The 13969-nt window shown below is 43.2% G+C and overlaps 1 protein-coding gene across 3 annotated transcripts; it reads left to right on the top strand.

The window, feature by feature from the left end:
• Positions 1 to 3809: 3809 nt before the first annotated feature.
• On the top strand, positions 3810 to 12825 carry PSTK (phosphoseryl-tRNA kinase). 3 transcript variants are annotated; one of them, XM_084770589.1, is made up of 6 exons: positions 3810 to 4084; positions 6213 to 6504; positions 6736 to 6934; positions 8184 to 8259; positions 8711 to 8804; positions 12574 to 12825. In XM_084770589.1, exons 1-6 carry the CDS (start codon positions 3869 to 3871, stop codon positions 12594 to 12596), a joined length of 900 nt encoding a protein of 299 aa, XP_084626715.1. In that variant the 5' UTR covers positions 3810 to 3868; the 3' UTR covers positions 12597 to 12825. The 3 variants fall into 3 exon arrangements, with proteins under 3 accessions (XP_084626715.1, XP_084626713.1, XP_084626714.1); XM_084770587.1 differs by having other exon boundaries at positions 12570 to 12825; XM_084770588.1 differs by having other exon boundaries at positions 8711 to 8808.
• The last annotated feature ends 1144 nt before the right edge of the window (positions 12826 to 13969 follow it).

Below are 13969 nucleotides of genomic sequence, written 5' to 3'. Positions count from 1 at the left end.
AAAAACCCTGAAGAAAAAAAAAAGCAATACTCAGCCTCACTAGTGATTAGAGGAACGCAAAGAATGACCACAAGGGAACACTATTTTATGGTATTATACAGACAAAATATCAAGACAGTGTGTCTTGCATTTCCCTAAAATAATAATAGTAATTAAGATTCATATAATCATTTTGAAAACAGTTTGTTTTCTTTTTCTTTTCTTTTCTTTTCTTTTTCTTTGTTTTTCAAGACAGGGTTTCTCTGTGTAGCCTTGGATGTCCCAGACTCACTCTGTAGACCAGGCTGGCCTCGAACTCACAGCGATCCACTTGCCTCTGCCTCTCAAGTGCTGGGATTAAAAGTGTGTGCCACCATGCCCAGCTAACAGTTTGTTTCTTTAGAAGTTTAACACATATCATGAGATGCTCTTGATAGTGACTTCTGCATACATCCACATGGGAGAATGTGCTCCTGGTAGCACTACTCATGAAACCACCCCCCCCACACACACACCGATCCAATAGAATGGAAAAATAGTTCACATGATAATAGAGTAGTCAAACTGAGTGAATTTCATCAGCCTACCATACTATGGGAGTCTTAGTTGGATCATCACTGCAGCAACGAAACACAATGCCAAAGCAACTTGAGGAGGAAAGGATATATTTGAAAGAGGTCAAGACATGAACTCAGATGGGGCAGGCACCTGGAGGGAGGAGCTGCTGCTGCTGCCACGGAGAAGTCCAGGCATGGCAGCACCCACAATGAGTGGCCCCATCAATCACCACTTAGGCATTTGAAAAAGAAAACAAGAACAACAACAGAAACACAACTAGGTCCCTCCTCTCAAATGACTTGTTGACATAGAGCACAATGGGGGGCTGACTCTTGGCGAGATAATACAAAGTTATGTTCCCAGAGCTTACAGATAGCATAATGTTTCTTAACTTTTTAAAATTTGAAGAATTTTGGGAATATAGATACAAAAGTGGAAAGTGTGGCGGGGGGGGGGGGGTAGGAGAGGTCGAGATGATGGCTTCCTGCTGGGGGGGAAGTACATGTGCTAATGTTAATGCATTTGTTGTGTGGTGGATTCCTAGACAGCCACTGGCTCTATCCAGACTTGGAAACATTACACACTTCAGAGCGTATCTGGAGGCAGAGGTTCCACTGAGAGTTTCGAACCTGTGGAGCCCAGGACTGAAAGGCAACTGTGATTGTTAATATTGTCAACCTTACGTGATGTAGTATCACGGTGAGAGATGCTTTGGGGGCATGCCTGTGAGGGAGTTTCTGTTGGTTGGTTGTTTATGGGAGGAATTTTCTAGATTTGGCTGACTAAGGCGAGAAGACGCCAAATGTGGGCATCTTATGGACTGGGGTCCTGGACTTAAATTGAAAGCAGCCCAGCAAGTGGAACACCAGCATTGGTCTCCCCGTGCTTCCTGTGGATATGGTATGGCAGTCTGCATCGTGTTTCTGCGGACATGATTTCCCTACCAGAGCTCACTGCTCCTTTGAACACCAAGGCGAAACAAATGTTTAAGTTGCTTTTTTTTTTCAGGTAATGGGAAAAGTGATTAATATGGTGGCAGTGAAGATGCAACTGTATTTTGAATAGAAAATGAAGGGGCCTGGCGAACGAACCTGATTAGGAGGAGGAAGAGGCAAAGAAGCAAAGGAAACAGATTATCTGAGTAGAAAACAGTGCTTCTTATTACTTTAATGGAAAGAGGAGAGTAAACTACACAGGTTTTTTTGTTTTTTAGTTTTTGAGGTTTTTGTTTTGTTTTGTTTTGTTTTTTGTTTTGTAGTAGTGAAACTGATCTGGAGTCAATAATTGTTTAAATCTGTAACTGTTTCCAGACTTATCCTGAATAATTCCTGGACATTATTGTTCAGTCAGCAGAGTTATTGAGAGTCTGTGGAGCCTTGGGTTTGGTTGCTATTGCCTTTAAAATACAACGACAGAATATACAATTCAAAACTGAACCTCAGTGTAAACCTTAAAACTGTGTGGGGTGGTATGGCGTCCGGTCATGGTACAAGCATGTGACTGGGTGTGTAGAGCTGCGCATGTGCATGCGGAGGGCGGAGGGAGGCATCTCCTCCCTGGCTTCTCTACCTTATTGCCTTGAGATAGGGTTTCACACAGCACCAGCTCTCAGGGGCCACCTGTCTCTAACCCCAAATGTTGGGTTACAGCAACCAACGGCTCTACCATTCACACCTTCTGACGTGGGTGCTGGGGCTTTAAACTCATGTTTTCAGATCAAGTGTTCTTATCAGCTGAGCCATCTTCCCGTCCCCCCACCCCCAAACTGCTCTTGAAACACTATATTAAAATGGACTCGATGAGTAACCAAAAAAAGGGGGGGGCATGAAGTTGGGAGGGGGACACGTTAAGGGGCATGTGGGGGTGTTAGAGGGAAACAATGGTAGCCATACATTCATATTACATTGTATAGCTGTGTGGAATTCTCAAGAAGAAAGGATATTTCTTAAACTAATTGATTCTATGCATATAATCTCCCCAAATAATTTTTGGTTGTCAGAGAAAGCAAGGAAACTTGTGTGGCTACAGAGGATGAAGGATAAAAGGGAATGGTTAAGGATATGCCTTTGTACTGGGCCGATGACAAAACATGAAAGGAAGTGGATGGGTAGCTCGGTGCTGTTCATCTTCCTCCAAAAGAGAGATAGAGAGTGTGTGTACACTTTATAATCATAAATGACATCAGACCTGGCAACAGATTACCATTTGGATTTTGCTTCTTGTTTGTTTTTGTTGTTTTGGCTTGGTCCTTTAGGGGAAAGGTCTCACCCTGTAGCTCTGGTTGCTCTGGTAATTCTCTTTGTAGACCAAGCTGGCCTTGAACTTGCCACGAAACTCCACCTCCAGAGGCGTGCACCAAAACATCCTCAGTGTATCAGTTGTATTTCACTTCAGTACACACTGGTTCTATCCTTAAGTGTTGACCACAGTTTGAACATATCCTTTATGAGTAAAAAGTACCATAAAAGTAGTCAAAATAGAATCCAGGTTTATTTTTCTTATACCATACCCACCCACAAATTTTTTTCCTGTTTGGTAGTTCTCCACAATTTGTTTGCTTTTTTTTTTTTTAATTTTTTATTTATTTTTAGGAGGGGTAAGGAGTTTGAGACAGTGTCTCGTATAAAACAGGCTGGCCTCAAACGTTGCTTTTCCTTCGTCTGCCTTCCTACTGCTGGGCTTATATCCCAACTCCCAAGCTCCCTACCACTTTAAAAAAAAAAATCGATAATTCCTGTGTTCTCTGCCAGCAAGTAATAGGGATAAGGATATGCGTTTCCTGTCTTTATTTCTTCTCACTTGCTGCCGCCTGGCGGTACCAGGACTCAATAAAAAACACTCAAGCCTTATACCCATCAAGTTCAAGAAGAGCAGAAATATGCTGTCCTCGCCTCGTCTCCTGCTATTTGATTTCCCTCACTTTATCTTTCAAAGCCTTCTTTAAGAAGTTTCAAGTCTCTCTTTTGGACAGAGAACCCTTATCATAACGAAACCAAAAAGGAAGCCCTAATGGCTTGAAGTGTGGCGGGGGAAGGGGGGGATGGGGGGGAATGGGATGGGAGGAGGGTAGGGAATGAATGATTCAACCTGGAGTAAACCCAATTCTGGAACCCTTAAAGAGTGTTCAGAGTTATGAAAAGAAGCGCCAATGACTCCGTGACCTAGGGTACTAGTGTCAGGGACAGCTGATACCCTTGTCGTTCACAAGGCATCTTCCCCGGACCCACATCCTCGCTTGTTCCTCTTCAGTGTCGCCAGAGGGCGCGGCACGGTACTGGGGCACTGCGCGTGCGCACCGTGCGCGAAGGTTCCTGGAGACCACTGCAGGGCCATGAAGACCGTGGCGGATTCTGGGGCCACTGGCAGCAACCGGTGGCCGAAGCTGGGACTGTGCGTCCTCTGCGGCTTGCCGGCGGCCGGGAAGTCGACCTTCGCGCGTGCGCTGGCCCTCCGTCTGCGGCGGGAGCAGGGCTGGGCCACTGGAGTCCTCTCCTACGACGATGTGCTGCCCCCCGCGTTTCCGGACAGCGCGGGCACACAGCCTCGGGTCAGCACCGGGTGGAAACTGAGGGGTGCGCAGACTCGGCACAGGCGGTAGGGCCGTGCGTGATTGACAGCGAGCCGCCCTGGATGGATCCTGACCGAGCAGTGCCTCCGTGGGAGGGAGGGGAAGCCTGATGGGAGTTGGAGGTTAGGGGAGTTGGTTAGCTCCGCTCTGTAGACCTATGTCTCGGACTACACTGTACGGGGCTGAGGGCCATGCTTTGTAGAGGTGTTTATGCAAGTTTGGTACGTTCACATATTGCATATTCTATGCAGTGGAACTTTAAGATAAGGCCTAGCTATGTTGCCAAGGTTAGTCTCAAGTTCCGGGGCTCAAGGATCATCCGTATCCCGCGTATTATGTTATCTGGGACTACAGATGTCACCTCCAAGAACCCTATGGCAGGATCAAGTTTTGAGTTTAGTGTACAAGTTGGATGTCCTAGTCACATACTTCCTGATAATAATCCCTTGGAGTGTTTCTTCCTAGAGTCTAGGGCCGAGACAAAGGAAGGAATCTTTTTTTTTTTTTTAATCTGCTTATTGCCGTTTGAAACCAGATTTTGTAGGATTGGAGCACTGTACCATTTTGGAACTCCCCATGAGAATAAAGAACACAAGTGATAAATAACCAAATTCGTAGGTCCCGCCAGGAAAAATTTACCAAATGAAGGGCCTGGCCTGCCACTAGTTTTGGGAAAGGTGGTGCTCTCTTGGTTAACAGCCAGATGGAATAATTTCTTAATCCCTGCACTTACACCCCAGTGAGGCGCACCCACCGCTTGTAGAAGCACATGGAAGCAGCTCACGTGGCAGACTAGAGTCCTGTCTCCAGGTGCATACTTACTCTAAAGCAAATGTCTTCTGAAATTTTAAATGGTTACACTTGATGTTTAGTGCCTGAGTGTAGACGAGTCACATGAGTTAAAGGTAAAGAGGAGGACTCTATTCTGTAAATATATACAAAGATATATGTATACAGGCCTGGAGAGATGGCTCAGCGGTTAAGAGCACTGACTGCTCTTCCAGAGGTCCTGAGTTCAATTCCCAGCAACCACATGGTGGCTCACAACCACCTATAATGTGATCTGATGCATACTGTATACATAATAAATAAATCTTTTTTTAAAAGTATGAATACAAAGATACAATGTATTTAGCATTTCGTTTTGGTTAGGGGGTCAGTATTGTAATTGGGAGTCCATTGTAGTATTCTCACCACTTTGGAGAAAGAAAAAAGTTATTTATAAGGAATGTTTTTCCTTCACCTTCATTACTGTATATTTCTCTACTCTCCCCCTACGGGTCTCCTGTAGTCACTGATTAGAAAAGCTCCACCCTTTAGGAAGAGGCACGGATTTCCTTCTCTGGCGTACTGTTATGTGGACGAGCAGAAGGACTCCGTCCTGCCCTTCTGTCTCCGCTCCAGCCTTGACTTCAGAACTAGTCTGCTCTCCGCCCCTCACAATCCATGGTCACTTGTGTTCTCAAGCTCCCGTCTGTTTCTGCCATCTTTCCCAACCTCACAACCCAACGGTTAGCCAGAGCTCTTCCCGTCTTGACCAAAGGATCTTGCAACTGACTCATCGCGCTGCCAGTGTCCCTTCTCATTTCAAGGACAAACCAACCTCGTTACATCTTAGGTGGTTGTAATTCGGCAGGATATTGATTATGGCTCCCTTGTTCTTCTGTATTGTAAAGGGTTTCCATTCTCATGCCCTCGCTCCCTCACTCCCTCATCATTCACTTACAGTGCGTTTCTGGAACATCTGTCAAGTGTCAGCCTCTCTGCTGGAGGCTGGGTGACCTAGCAGGAGAGAGATGAAGGCGCACATAGGTACCCAGCTGATGGAAGCCCTGCTGGAGTAGGGACCGTGTACAGAACAGGGCTTGGACTGCCTTCTACACGAGTGAGTCTGAGATGGCTTTAAACAGTGCTGAGGGTATGGAGAACATTGCAGGGAGAGAGGGCGCAGGGCCTACGAAGACAGGAAGGTATGAGAAGCAAGGTGTGTCTGCAATGGTTCAGTACTGTGAGTTGAAATTTTAAATGGGGACAGAATGGCAGTAAAACAAGATGCCCAGCACGCTGGCCAAAGCCTAATGTCAGTTCTTTGCTGTTGTTTTTGTAGTCATCCCAATGGAAAATGTTTCGACAAGAACTGCTAAAGCACCTGGAATGCTTCCTCGTGGCACACATTAGTGGGGCCCAGATGTCTGCCCCGCCCGACAAGACGGAAGCCGTGTGGGAAGATTTTATAACCTGCTTGGAAAAACAAGATCTGATCTTTGCTACAGCACCCGAGGCCCAGCCTTGCCACTTCTTGGCTAAACCTGCTGTTTCTAGACCTTTGTTTTTGGTGTTAGATGACAACTTTTATTACCAAAGTATGAGATATGAAGTCTACCAACTGGCTCGGAAATGTAATTAAAACATTTGTTTCTTACGTATGGAAACATTGATTCACGCATATCAAAAGTGCAGCTGCCTTTGTGAGATTTTAATTGGATTGGGTTTTTATGGATTTAACTTTTAAAGTGGGTGTTTAGTATTTCAAGTGGAGTTTTTCCTGCTTCATCTGGGAACTAGTATAAATTAATTCACATTTCTGGAGAGACAGGCTGGTAATTTGGTGATTTTAAAACTGTTTTCAGATTCACTGGGCTTCTGCCAGCTCTTTCTAGATTGTCCCCTGGAAACATGTTTGCAGAGAAATGGCGAGAGACTGCAGCCGCTGCCTAATGAGACCATCCTCCTCATGGAGAGAAAGATGGAAAAGCCCAACCCTGAGAAAAATGTCTGGGAGCAGAATAGCCTCATAATTGAGAGTTCAGCATGTTCTTTGGAGGCCAGGTACCCTACATTAAGCCATTTTGGCGCTCTCCTGTTAGGTGCCCTGTAAAACTTGCTTAACTGTATGGGATTGACCATTCTCCCACATCCTTGAGGAGTGTGGAGGGACAAACTAAACTGGGAAAATTTAGTTTGTCTAGGGTCACCAAACTTGTAACAGCTGAGATCTGAATCTAAGTTTCTTTATAAATGCCTACTTCCCCCCCCCCCCCCCCCCCCGCCACCCCAAGATATATTTGTTATGTATGCCATGTTCTGGCCTGCATGTACACCTGCAGGCCAGAAGAGGGCACCAGATCTCATTATAGTTGATTATGAGCCACACCATGTAGTTGCTGGGAATTGAACTCAGGACCTTTGAAAAAACAGCCCAGTGCTCTTAACCTCTGAGCCATCTTTCCAGCCCATAAATGCCTACTTTTAACTGTTCAAATTGTAATGTCTCCAACAAATTCTAACATAATGGGGAGATAACTCAGTGGGTAAAATGCTAAAATGCTGCAGTGGGCCTGAGCACAGATATGTGAAGTTGGGTGTAGCTTCTCACATCTATAATCCAAGCACTGGGTGTGGGTGTTGCTCGCTGACCAGCCAGTGTAGTGAGAATCACCGTTTTTTGGCTGTCTTGCTAAAGTTGCCTAAGTAGGTTGTAGTGAGAATTTTGCATTTTTGGTTTCTTTTTAAACAAAACAAAACACAGCAATATTCCGTCAATGTTTTTGTTTTAATCCAGTTGTGGGGATACAGGGCTGCTTTGCAGCAACTGACTATGATCTGCCTCACGTTCGAGCAGGAGTGTGATTTTGCAAGCTGCAGTTAGTTTCTGTGAGTGTGTGATGTTTGGAATTGATGTATAAAGGCTAGAGTCCTGATGAGTGTGTGCCACTGGTCATAGTTTGTTAAGTAGTCCTTTGTAAAGAAATAAAGATGTCAGATATCCTGACGGTGAAGACCAAACTTGCCTCAAGGAACTCGATGCAGGAAGCAGTCTAATGATAATGTTGCCTCCTTTCCTCTCTGTCCTTTTTTCTCTATCTAGTGTTAGGGGGTTTAAAGGTGGAAGAAGAGAGAACCCACAAAGTAGCAAACACCAGATACAAGTGGAACCTACACAGAGGGCTAGGCAGAATAGGAACTCTGAGTTCAAATGTAATAGGATGGCTTTTTTTTTTTTCAGAACACCAGCTTCTTTAAAAAGGCAAATGTCTTATGGGAAGATTTATTATACTTTATCTCACTTTCTCTGCAGCCCGGAGGTAACCGATTTGATGCTTACTGCTTTGGAAAACCCCATAAAATGTGTTGAGGACAATACGGAACAAAAGGTAAATATTCCAAGTAGGACTTGATGCAAATGAGAAGGAGTAACTTTTTTGTAGGGAGACCTTTTGAGCTGGTGATAGCAAAAGTGAAAAAACGGTCCGTTAGCAGAACTGCACTGTACCAGCCTTTGGCTTCTGACATCCGGTCAGTGAGCTGCTGAGGGCCTATGCCGGCTGGTCAAAGCCCCATGGTAAATGTTCAGAAATGCTGGAACCTTATGTTGGTGACTTAAAATGGACAAAGGTGCAAGTGTTTACACCATCAGAGCACAGAAACACTACATATAGGTTGGAGGAAGTTTTTATTTCTACAAAGCCAGTTAGTGCACACTCACCAGCACACCCACTTTACAACTGGACATGATTCATACAAAACCACCATGGCTTTTTTTCTGGTCCCTTCAAATGAGTCTATCCCTTGGTCATTCCCATTAACAATGTCTGTATTACACAGGAGACAGACAGAATTATTTGTTCCACTAACATCCTCCATAAAGCAGATGAGACACTCCGAAGAACCGTCTCTCAGACAATGAAAGAAGCCAAAGGTATGTTGACTAGTTCTGTGCTCTTTAGGGGCTGAGGAGACCTCTCTTGCTGGCATTTCCTTGACACCAGAAAGATCTATTATACCAGAGTTTATCAGCATTTCAGTTTAACATTTGCTGTTTGGTTACATAGCTAGACCATCCCCTGAAAATGGGTATGCACCCATTTAACTTATTTTTCCTGAGGGTCCTCTTTTTTTTTTTTCACTAGACCTTTTTTTAGATAACAGGGAATCAATAGGTAGCAGAACATTCTAGTGAGGAGACAGACAAAGGTAATTAATTATATGAATATATGTCAGTCCCCTGAAGTAAAGGGGTAGATTTATTTTTAAGAGTAACTTGGGTGTTAGAGAGGCTGGTTAGGGGTAGTCCAGGGTCAGGGGTCAGACTAGCATGGGATTTGAACAAGGTCACTGTTATTATTAAATATGAATAATATTTAAAAGTAAGTAATAATATTTCAGATATGTGGTAATTATAGCTTTTTTCAATAGTTGCTTTTGGTCTTGAATATTTTAACTCCTTGCTATGTTTAAAATTTGTTTTAAAAAGAAAAACAGCAGCTGACATTTACCTCCTTTGATGTGCAAAATGTTTTATACTCTACTCTTTATAATCAATCATGTAGGTGGGTGCATTTTATAAATGGGAAACGGAGGTTCACGGTGAATCAAGTAACTTTCCCAGAGCTGAGCAGCTGTTAAATTTGGGGGCAACCTGGGATGAAGTGAATTCTTCTGATTCCAGTTGGCTGTTAACACTTTCCTGCCTTTACTGTTACCTTCATAAAATCTGAGGACACTGAAAAGGGCACAGAATATTAATCATGCCATGCTTCTCAAACTCCTTATCCATGAGCACACATAGATTTTTATATTGTAAACCATGTGTATTATAGTGTATAAGCACATGTGGAAACAAGTTTGAGAAACACATCCCCATATTTAATGGGATGTTCTGTTTTCTCAGTTTAGAAAAACATCCATTGCCACTCACCTATGAATTACAATCCAAAAAGTCTAACAGAGGATTGGAACAGAAATGGCATCATAAGTAGAACAAAGCAGAAATCATTCTAGTTCTCTCAAGCCAGGCATGGTGGTGCACGCCTGTGATCCCAGCACTCGGGAGGCGGAGGCAGAGGCAGAGGCCAGAGGGCAGAGGCCAGAGGGCAGAGGGCAGAGGGCAGAGGCCAGAGGCCAGAGGGCAGAGGGCAGACAACAGAGGGCAGAGGACAGAGGGCAGAGGACAGAGGGCAGACAACAGAGGGCAGAGGCAAATCACTGTGAGTTCGAGGCCAGCCTGGTCTACAAAGCGAGTCCAGGACAGCCAAGGCTACACAGAGAAACCCTGTCTAGAAAAACAAAACAAAACAAAACAAAACAAGTCATTCTAGTTCTTTCTCAACCTCTTTGCCTCTTGTTGTTCTGTCTTATGCCCAAATCATTCACCATTCCCACCTACTGGAAAGGTACGGACTTTTCTGGAGGGCAGGGAAGTTGGTGCTAGTGTTTTTGTTTTGTTTTGTTTTTGTTTTGTTTTTACAAGACAGGCTCTCTGTGTAGCCTTGGCTGTCCTGGGCTCACTTTGTAGACCCAGGCTGCCCTCAAACTCACAGTAATCTACCTGCCTCTGGCTCCCCAGTGCTGGGATCAAAGGCGTGCGCCACCATGCCTGGCTTGGTGCTAGTTTCTAAATGTGACTTGATTTAAAAAAAAAAAAAAAAGATTCCATTCCTCTGCCATCAAGAAAATGGATGTGACAGCTCACAGATGGGACAAAACACTTGCAAACGTCTCAGGAGAAACCTGAGTATATAAATATATAAAGAAATCTTTACTACTCAGTAACACACAGGCAACCCAATTTAAAAATGGATAAATATCTCAGTAGACATCTTTTTTTCCAAGGATGACACAGCGATGGCCAATAGTCAAGTGAAAACGTTGTTTAAAATTAAGTAATAGCAAAATACAGATCCAAACCATGGGAGAGATGCCACTTCACAGCCCCTAGAATAGCCCGAATGAGGCAGTGGTCCAAGACTTGCTGAGGACATGGCTGAATCAGAGCCCTCACATCCTTCTGGTGGAAACATAAAATGATGCAGCTGCTTTGGAAGCAGCCAGGCTGCTCTTCTAGTGTTACCATGTGGCCCAGCTACTCTGTTCTACAGTGACAGGTCTGAGGAAAAATTATAAAGCTGACACAAAACCACTTACAACAGAACTACTACAAACATCCACAAGGTGGGAACAACCCACCTGTCTATCACTGATAAGTGGGTGAATACAATGTGGTTGCCCATACAATGGAATTTTATTTAGCTATAAATATGACTAGATTATTGATACAGGATAGAATATGGGGCGCCTTGAAAACATCCAAACTGAAAGTGCGCATCAATGTCCAGAAATGGGAAGTCAAGACAGGATAGACAGGGGTCGGGGTTGGGGAAGGGAAGTAGGGTTGAGAAGGGTGAATGTCAGAGGACCCAGGCTTTGCTTTTAAGTTATGAAAATGTTCTAAAATTGACTGGTGATGCTTGCATATATCTGATTAATCGAAAACCCATTTTTCTTTTCTTTTTCTTTCTTTCTTTTTTTAGATAGTGACTCTCTAAGTAGCTGTGGCTGGCCTAAACTCTCAGGCCCACCTGCCTCTGCCTCCCCAGTACTGAGGTTAGAAGCATGTGCCACTATGCAAGCTAAGCCATTACATTTTCAATGGGATATATTTATGATAAGCTGTAGCTCACTAAAGCTAATTTCAGATGCTTGGTAACACTATCCATATGGCCATGCCTGGTAGAACATTTCCATCATCAGAGAAAGTTGCTTGGGGCAACTGTTCAAATGTATTATTTATCAGCTTCAAAAAAACCAAAGTGTCAGCTTATTTTTCAAAGCAAAGATAGTAAATTAGGCATCTTGGCTCAAAAATAGCCTTCTGTGGTATTGTAAGTCTTTAATCCCGGCACTTGAGAGGCAGAAGCATGCCATCTATGTGAGTTTAGGGTCAGCTTGGTCTACAGAGCAAATTCCAGGCCAGCCAGTGCTATGCGATGAGAATCTGTAAAAACATCCTTTTGTGGGGCTGGAGAGAGGGGTCAGTCAGCAGTTAAGAGCACTTGTTATTCTTGCAGAAGACCTGTGTTCGCTCCATCTGCAACTCAAGTAATGGGGGGTCTTGTCCCCTCTTCTGGCCTGTAGGAGCACTAGGGATGCCAGTAGTACACACACACACACACACACACACACACACACACACACACACACGAAAAACATTCATTGCATAATATTAAATAAAATCTTTAAAATATGTACCCTTTCAGGTTCACCTTTTTCTTTTTTTTTATTTTACTAATGTATTCATATTACATATAAATTGTTATCCCCTCCCTTGTATTCTCCCATTCTTCCCTCCCTGCTTTCCCCCTACTCCCCTCCCCTATGACTGTGACTGAGGGGGACCTCCTCCCCCTGTATATGCTCATAGGGTGTCAAGTCTCTTCTTGGTAGCCTGCTATCCTTCCTCTGAGTGCCACCAGGGTTTTCTTTTTCTACTCATACACTCCAGAGCAAATACTAACCCTAACTCCCTGTAGCTGTTGTTTTAGATGACTTTTCTAGACCACATCAATGTAATTTCTTGTCCACATATCACTATAATGCAGCTAATTGTTTATTGGGGGATCTGGCCTGTTTGAGGTAATCAGATGACTGATCTACAGGAATAATCTGAGAATACGTTTTGTTTTAGATAGGCAGATGCCTCTTAATAACTTGAAGCGTCTAGCAGAAGAACTTAACAAGCTCAAAGCAGACTTTTTGGAAGATCTAAGACAAGGAAACAGAAAACACCTGTGCGTTCAGCAAACCACTGATTTACCAGATGTTATTTCTTCTTTTTGTGAGAAGAGAGATGCTATTGTACAGATGTACATTTCACAGCAACATTAAACTTTCTGTTTCTAGTCAAATGTCTCATTTGGGTAACAATAAACCATTTTGTATGACTGGGTGTTTTCTAGACCAATATTAGGAATTGCCAAAGGCTATTCTGAATACAAAAAAGAAAAAAAAAATCACCCAAGATGCCTATTCTAAAAGTTCCATTCTGCATGCCAGAAATTACTTCAGTGAGCTGCCTGTCAAATGTGACATAGATACCTGAGTATAAGAGGCAGCCCTCCTCACCAATGTCACCTAAACTGGTCTGAATAAAGAGGAATGGGTTAGTTACTGCCGTGGAACTATGACAAAATAGCTGATGGAAAACCACTTAGAGGAGGGGAGGTTGATTTGGGCTCTGAGTTTCAGGAGTTGCGCATTGTGTGGGGAAGGCACGGCCACTGGACTGGCTTTGTGTACAGCGGCAGAAGACTACGGCTGTTGTTTCTCACACTGTGGACAAGGAAGCAAAGAGTTCTAGGCCAGAGTCAGAGTCAGATAAAACCTTCAAGACCTGCCCTAGGGTGGTGGACTTACACCAAACACACACACACACACACACACACACACACACACATACACACACACACCACATCCCTCAGGTTCCACACCCTTCGGAAACAAAGGCACCAACTGTTCAAATAGAGCAGCCTGTGGGGCACATTTCTCATTCAAATTGTAACAATTAGGCTGAGTTTTAGATCTAGAGCTCTTTTGTTGTAAACTCATAATAACTCTTTCCATAAGAGATTCTAGAAATTCAAACTAACCAGCCATAAAATCTTTTATAACATTTTTATGTGTCATAAATTGCTAAAAAAAAAAAAAATCAATTTGGTTCTAGTTTTAAAAAACAAAAAAAACAAGTCATTAGAAAGTGTTATTTTTATTTATACATTACAAAAGCAAAGCATTATTCACAATAGGAACTACATACTATAGTTACTTCAGCATTAAACTGCTTTCTTGATCCCTAAACAATGTAATGTATCTTACAACTATAAAGCAAGATTTATACCTTGCATAGAAAACATGTTCCATACATCCAGGTTTCAACAAAAACAAGTTCTAATAAGCATATACCTACTCCCTAAGACTAATGAAAACGTCTTTAGCAGGGAATTTAAATTTTTCTAATAATTCTTCATTTTATAAGTATTTTTGCAGAACTTAAGAGAATTACCTGTTTTTTGTTTTTGTTTTTTTTTC

This window comes from Acomys minous, assembly GCF_964271855.1.
Source record: "Acomys minous genome assembly, chromosome: 2".
Taxonomy (NCBI): domain Eukaryota; kingdom Metazoa; phylum Chordata; class Mammalia; order Rodentia; family Muridae; genus Acomys; species Acomys minous.
The sequence above is the reverse complement of the archived record's forward strand: the minus strand, read 5'-3'. Positions and strand labels throughout refer to the sequence as shown.

Coding starts and splice junctions, on each gene's coding strand:
- PSTK (XM_084770587.1), top strand. CDS start 3,869: ATGAAGACCGTGGCGGATTCTGGGGCCACTGGCAGCAACCGGTGGCCG. Junction 4,085..6,212: donor GCGCGGGCACACAGCCTCGG/GTCAGCACCGGG, acceptor TTGTTTTTGTAG/TCATCCCAATGGAAAATGTT. Junction 8,805..12,569: donor GACAATGAAAGAAGCCAAAG/GTATGTTGACTA, acceptor GTTTTGTTTTAG/ATAGGCAGATGCCTCTTAAT.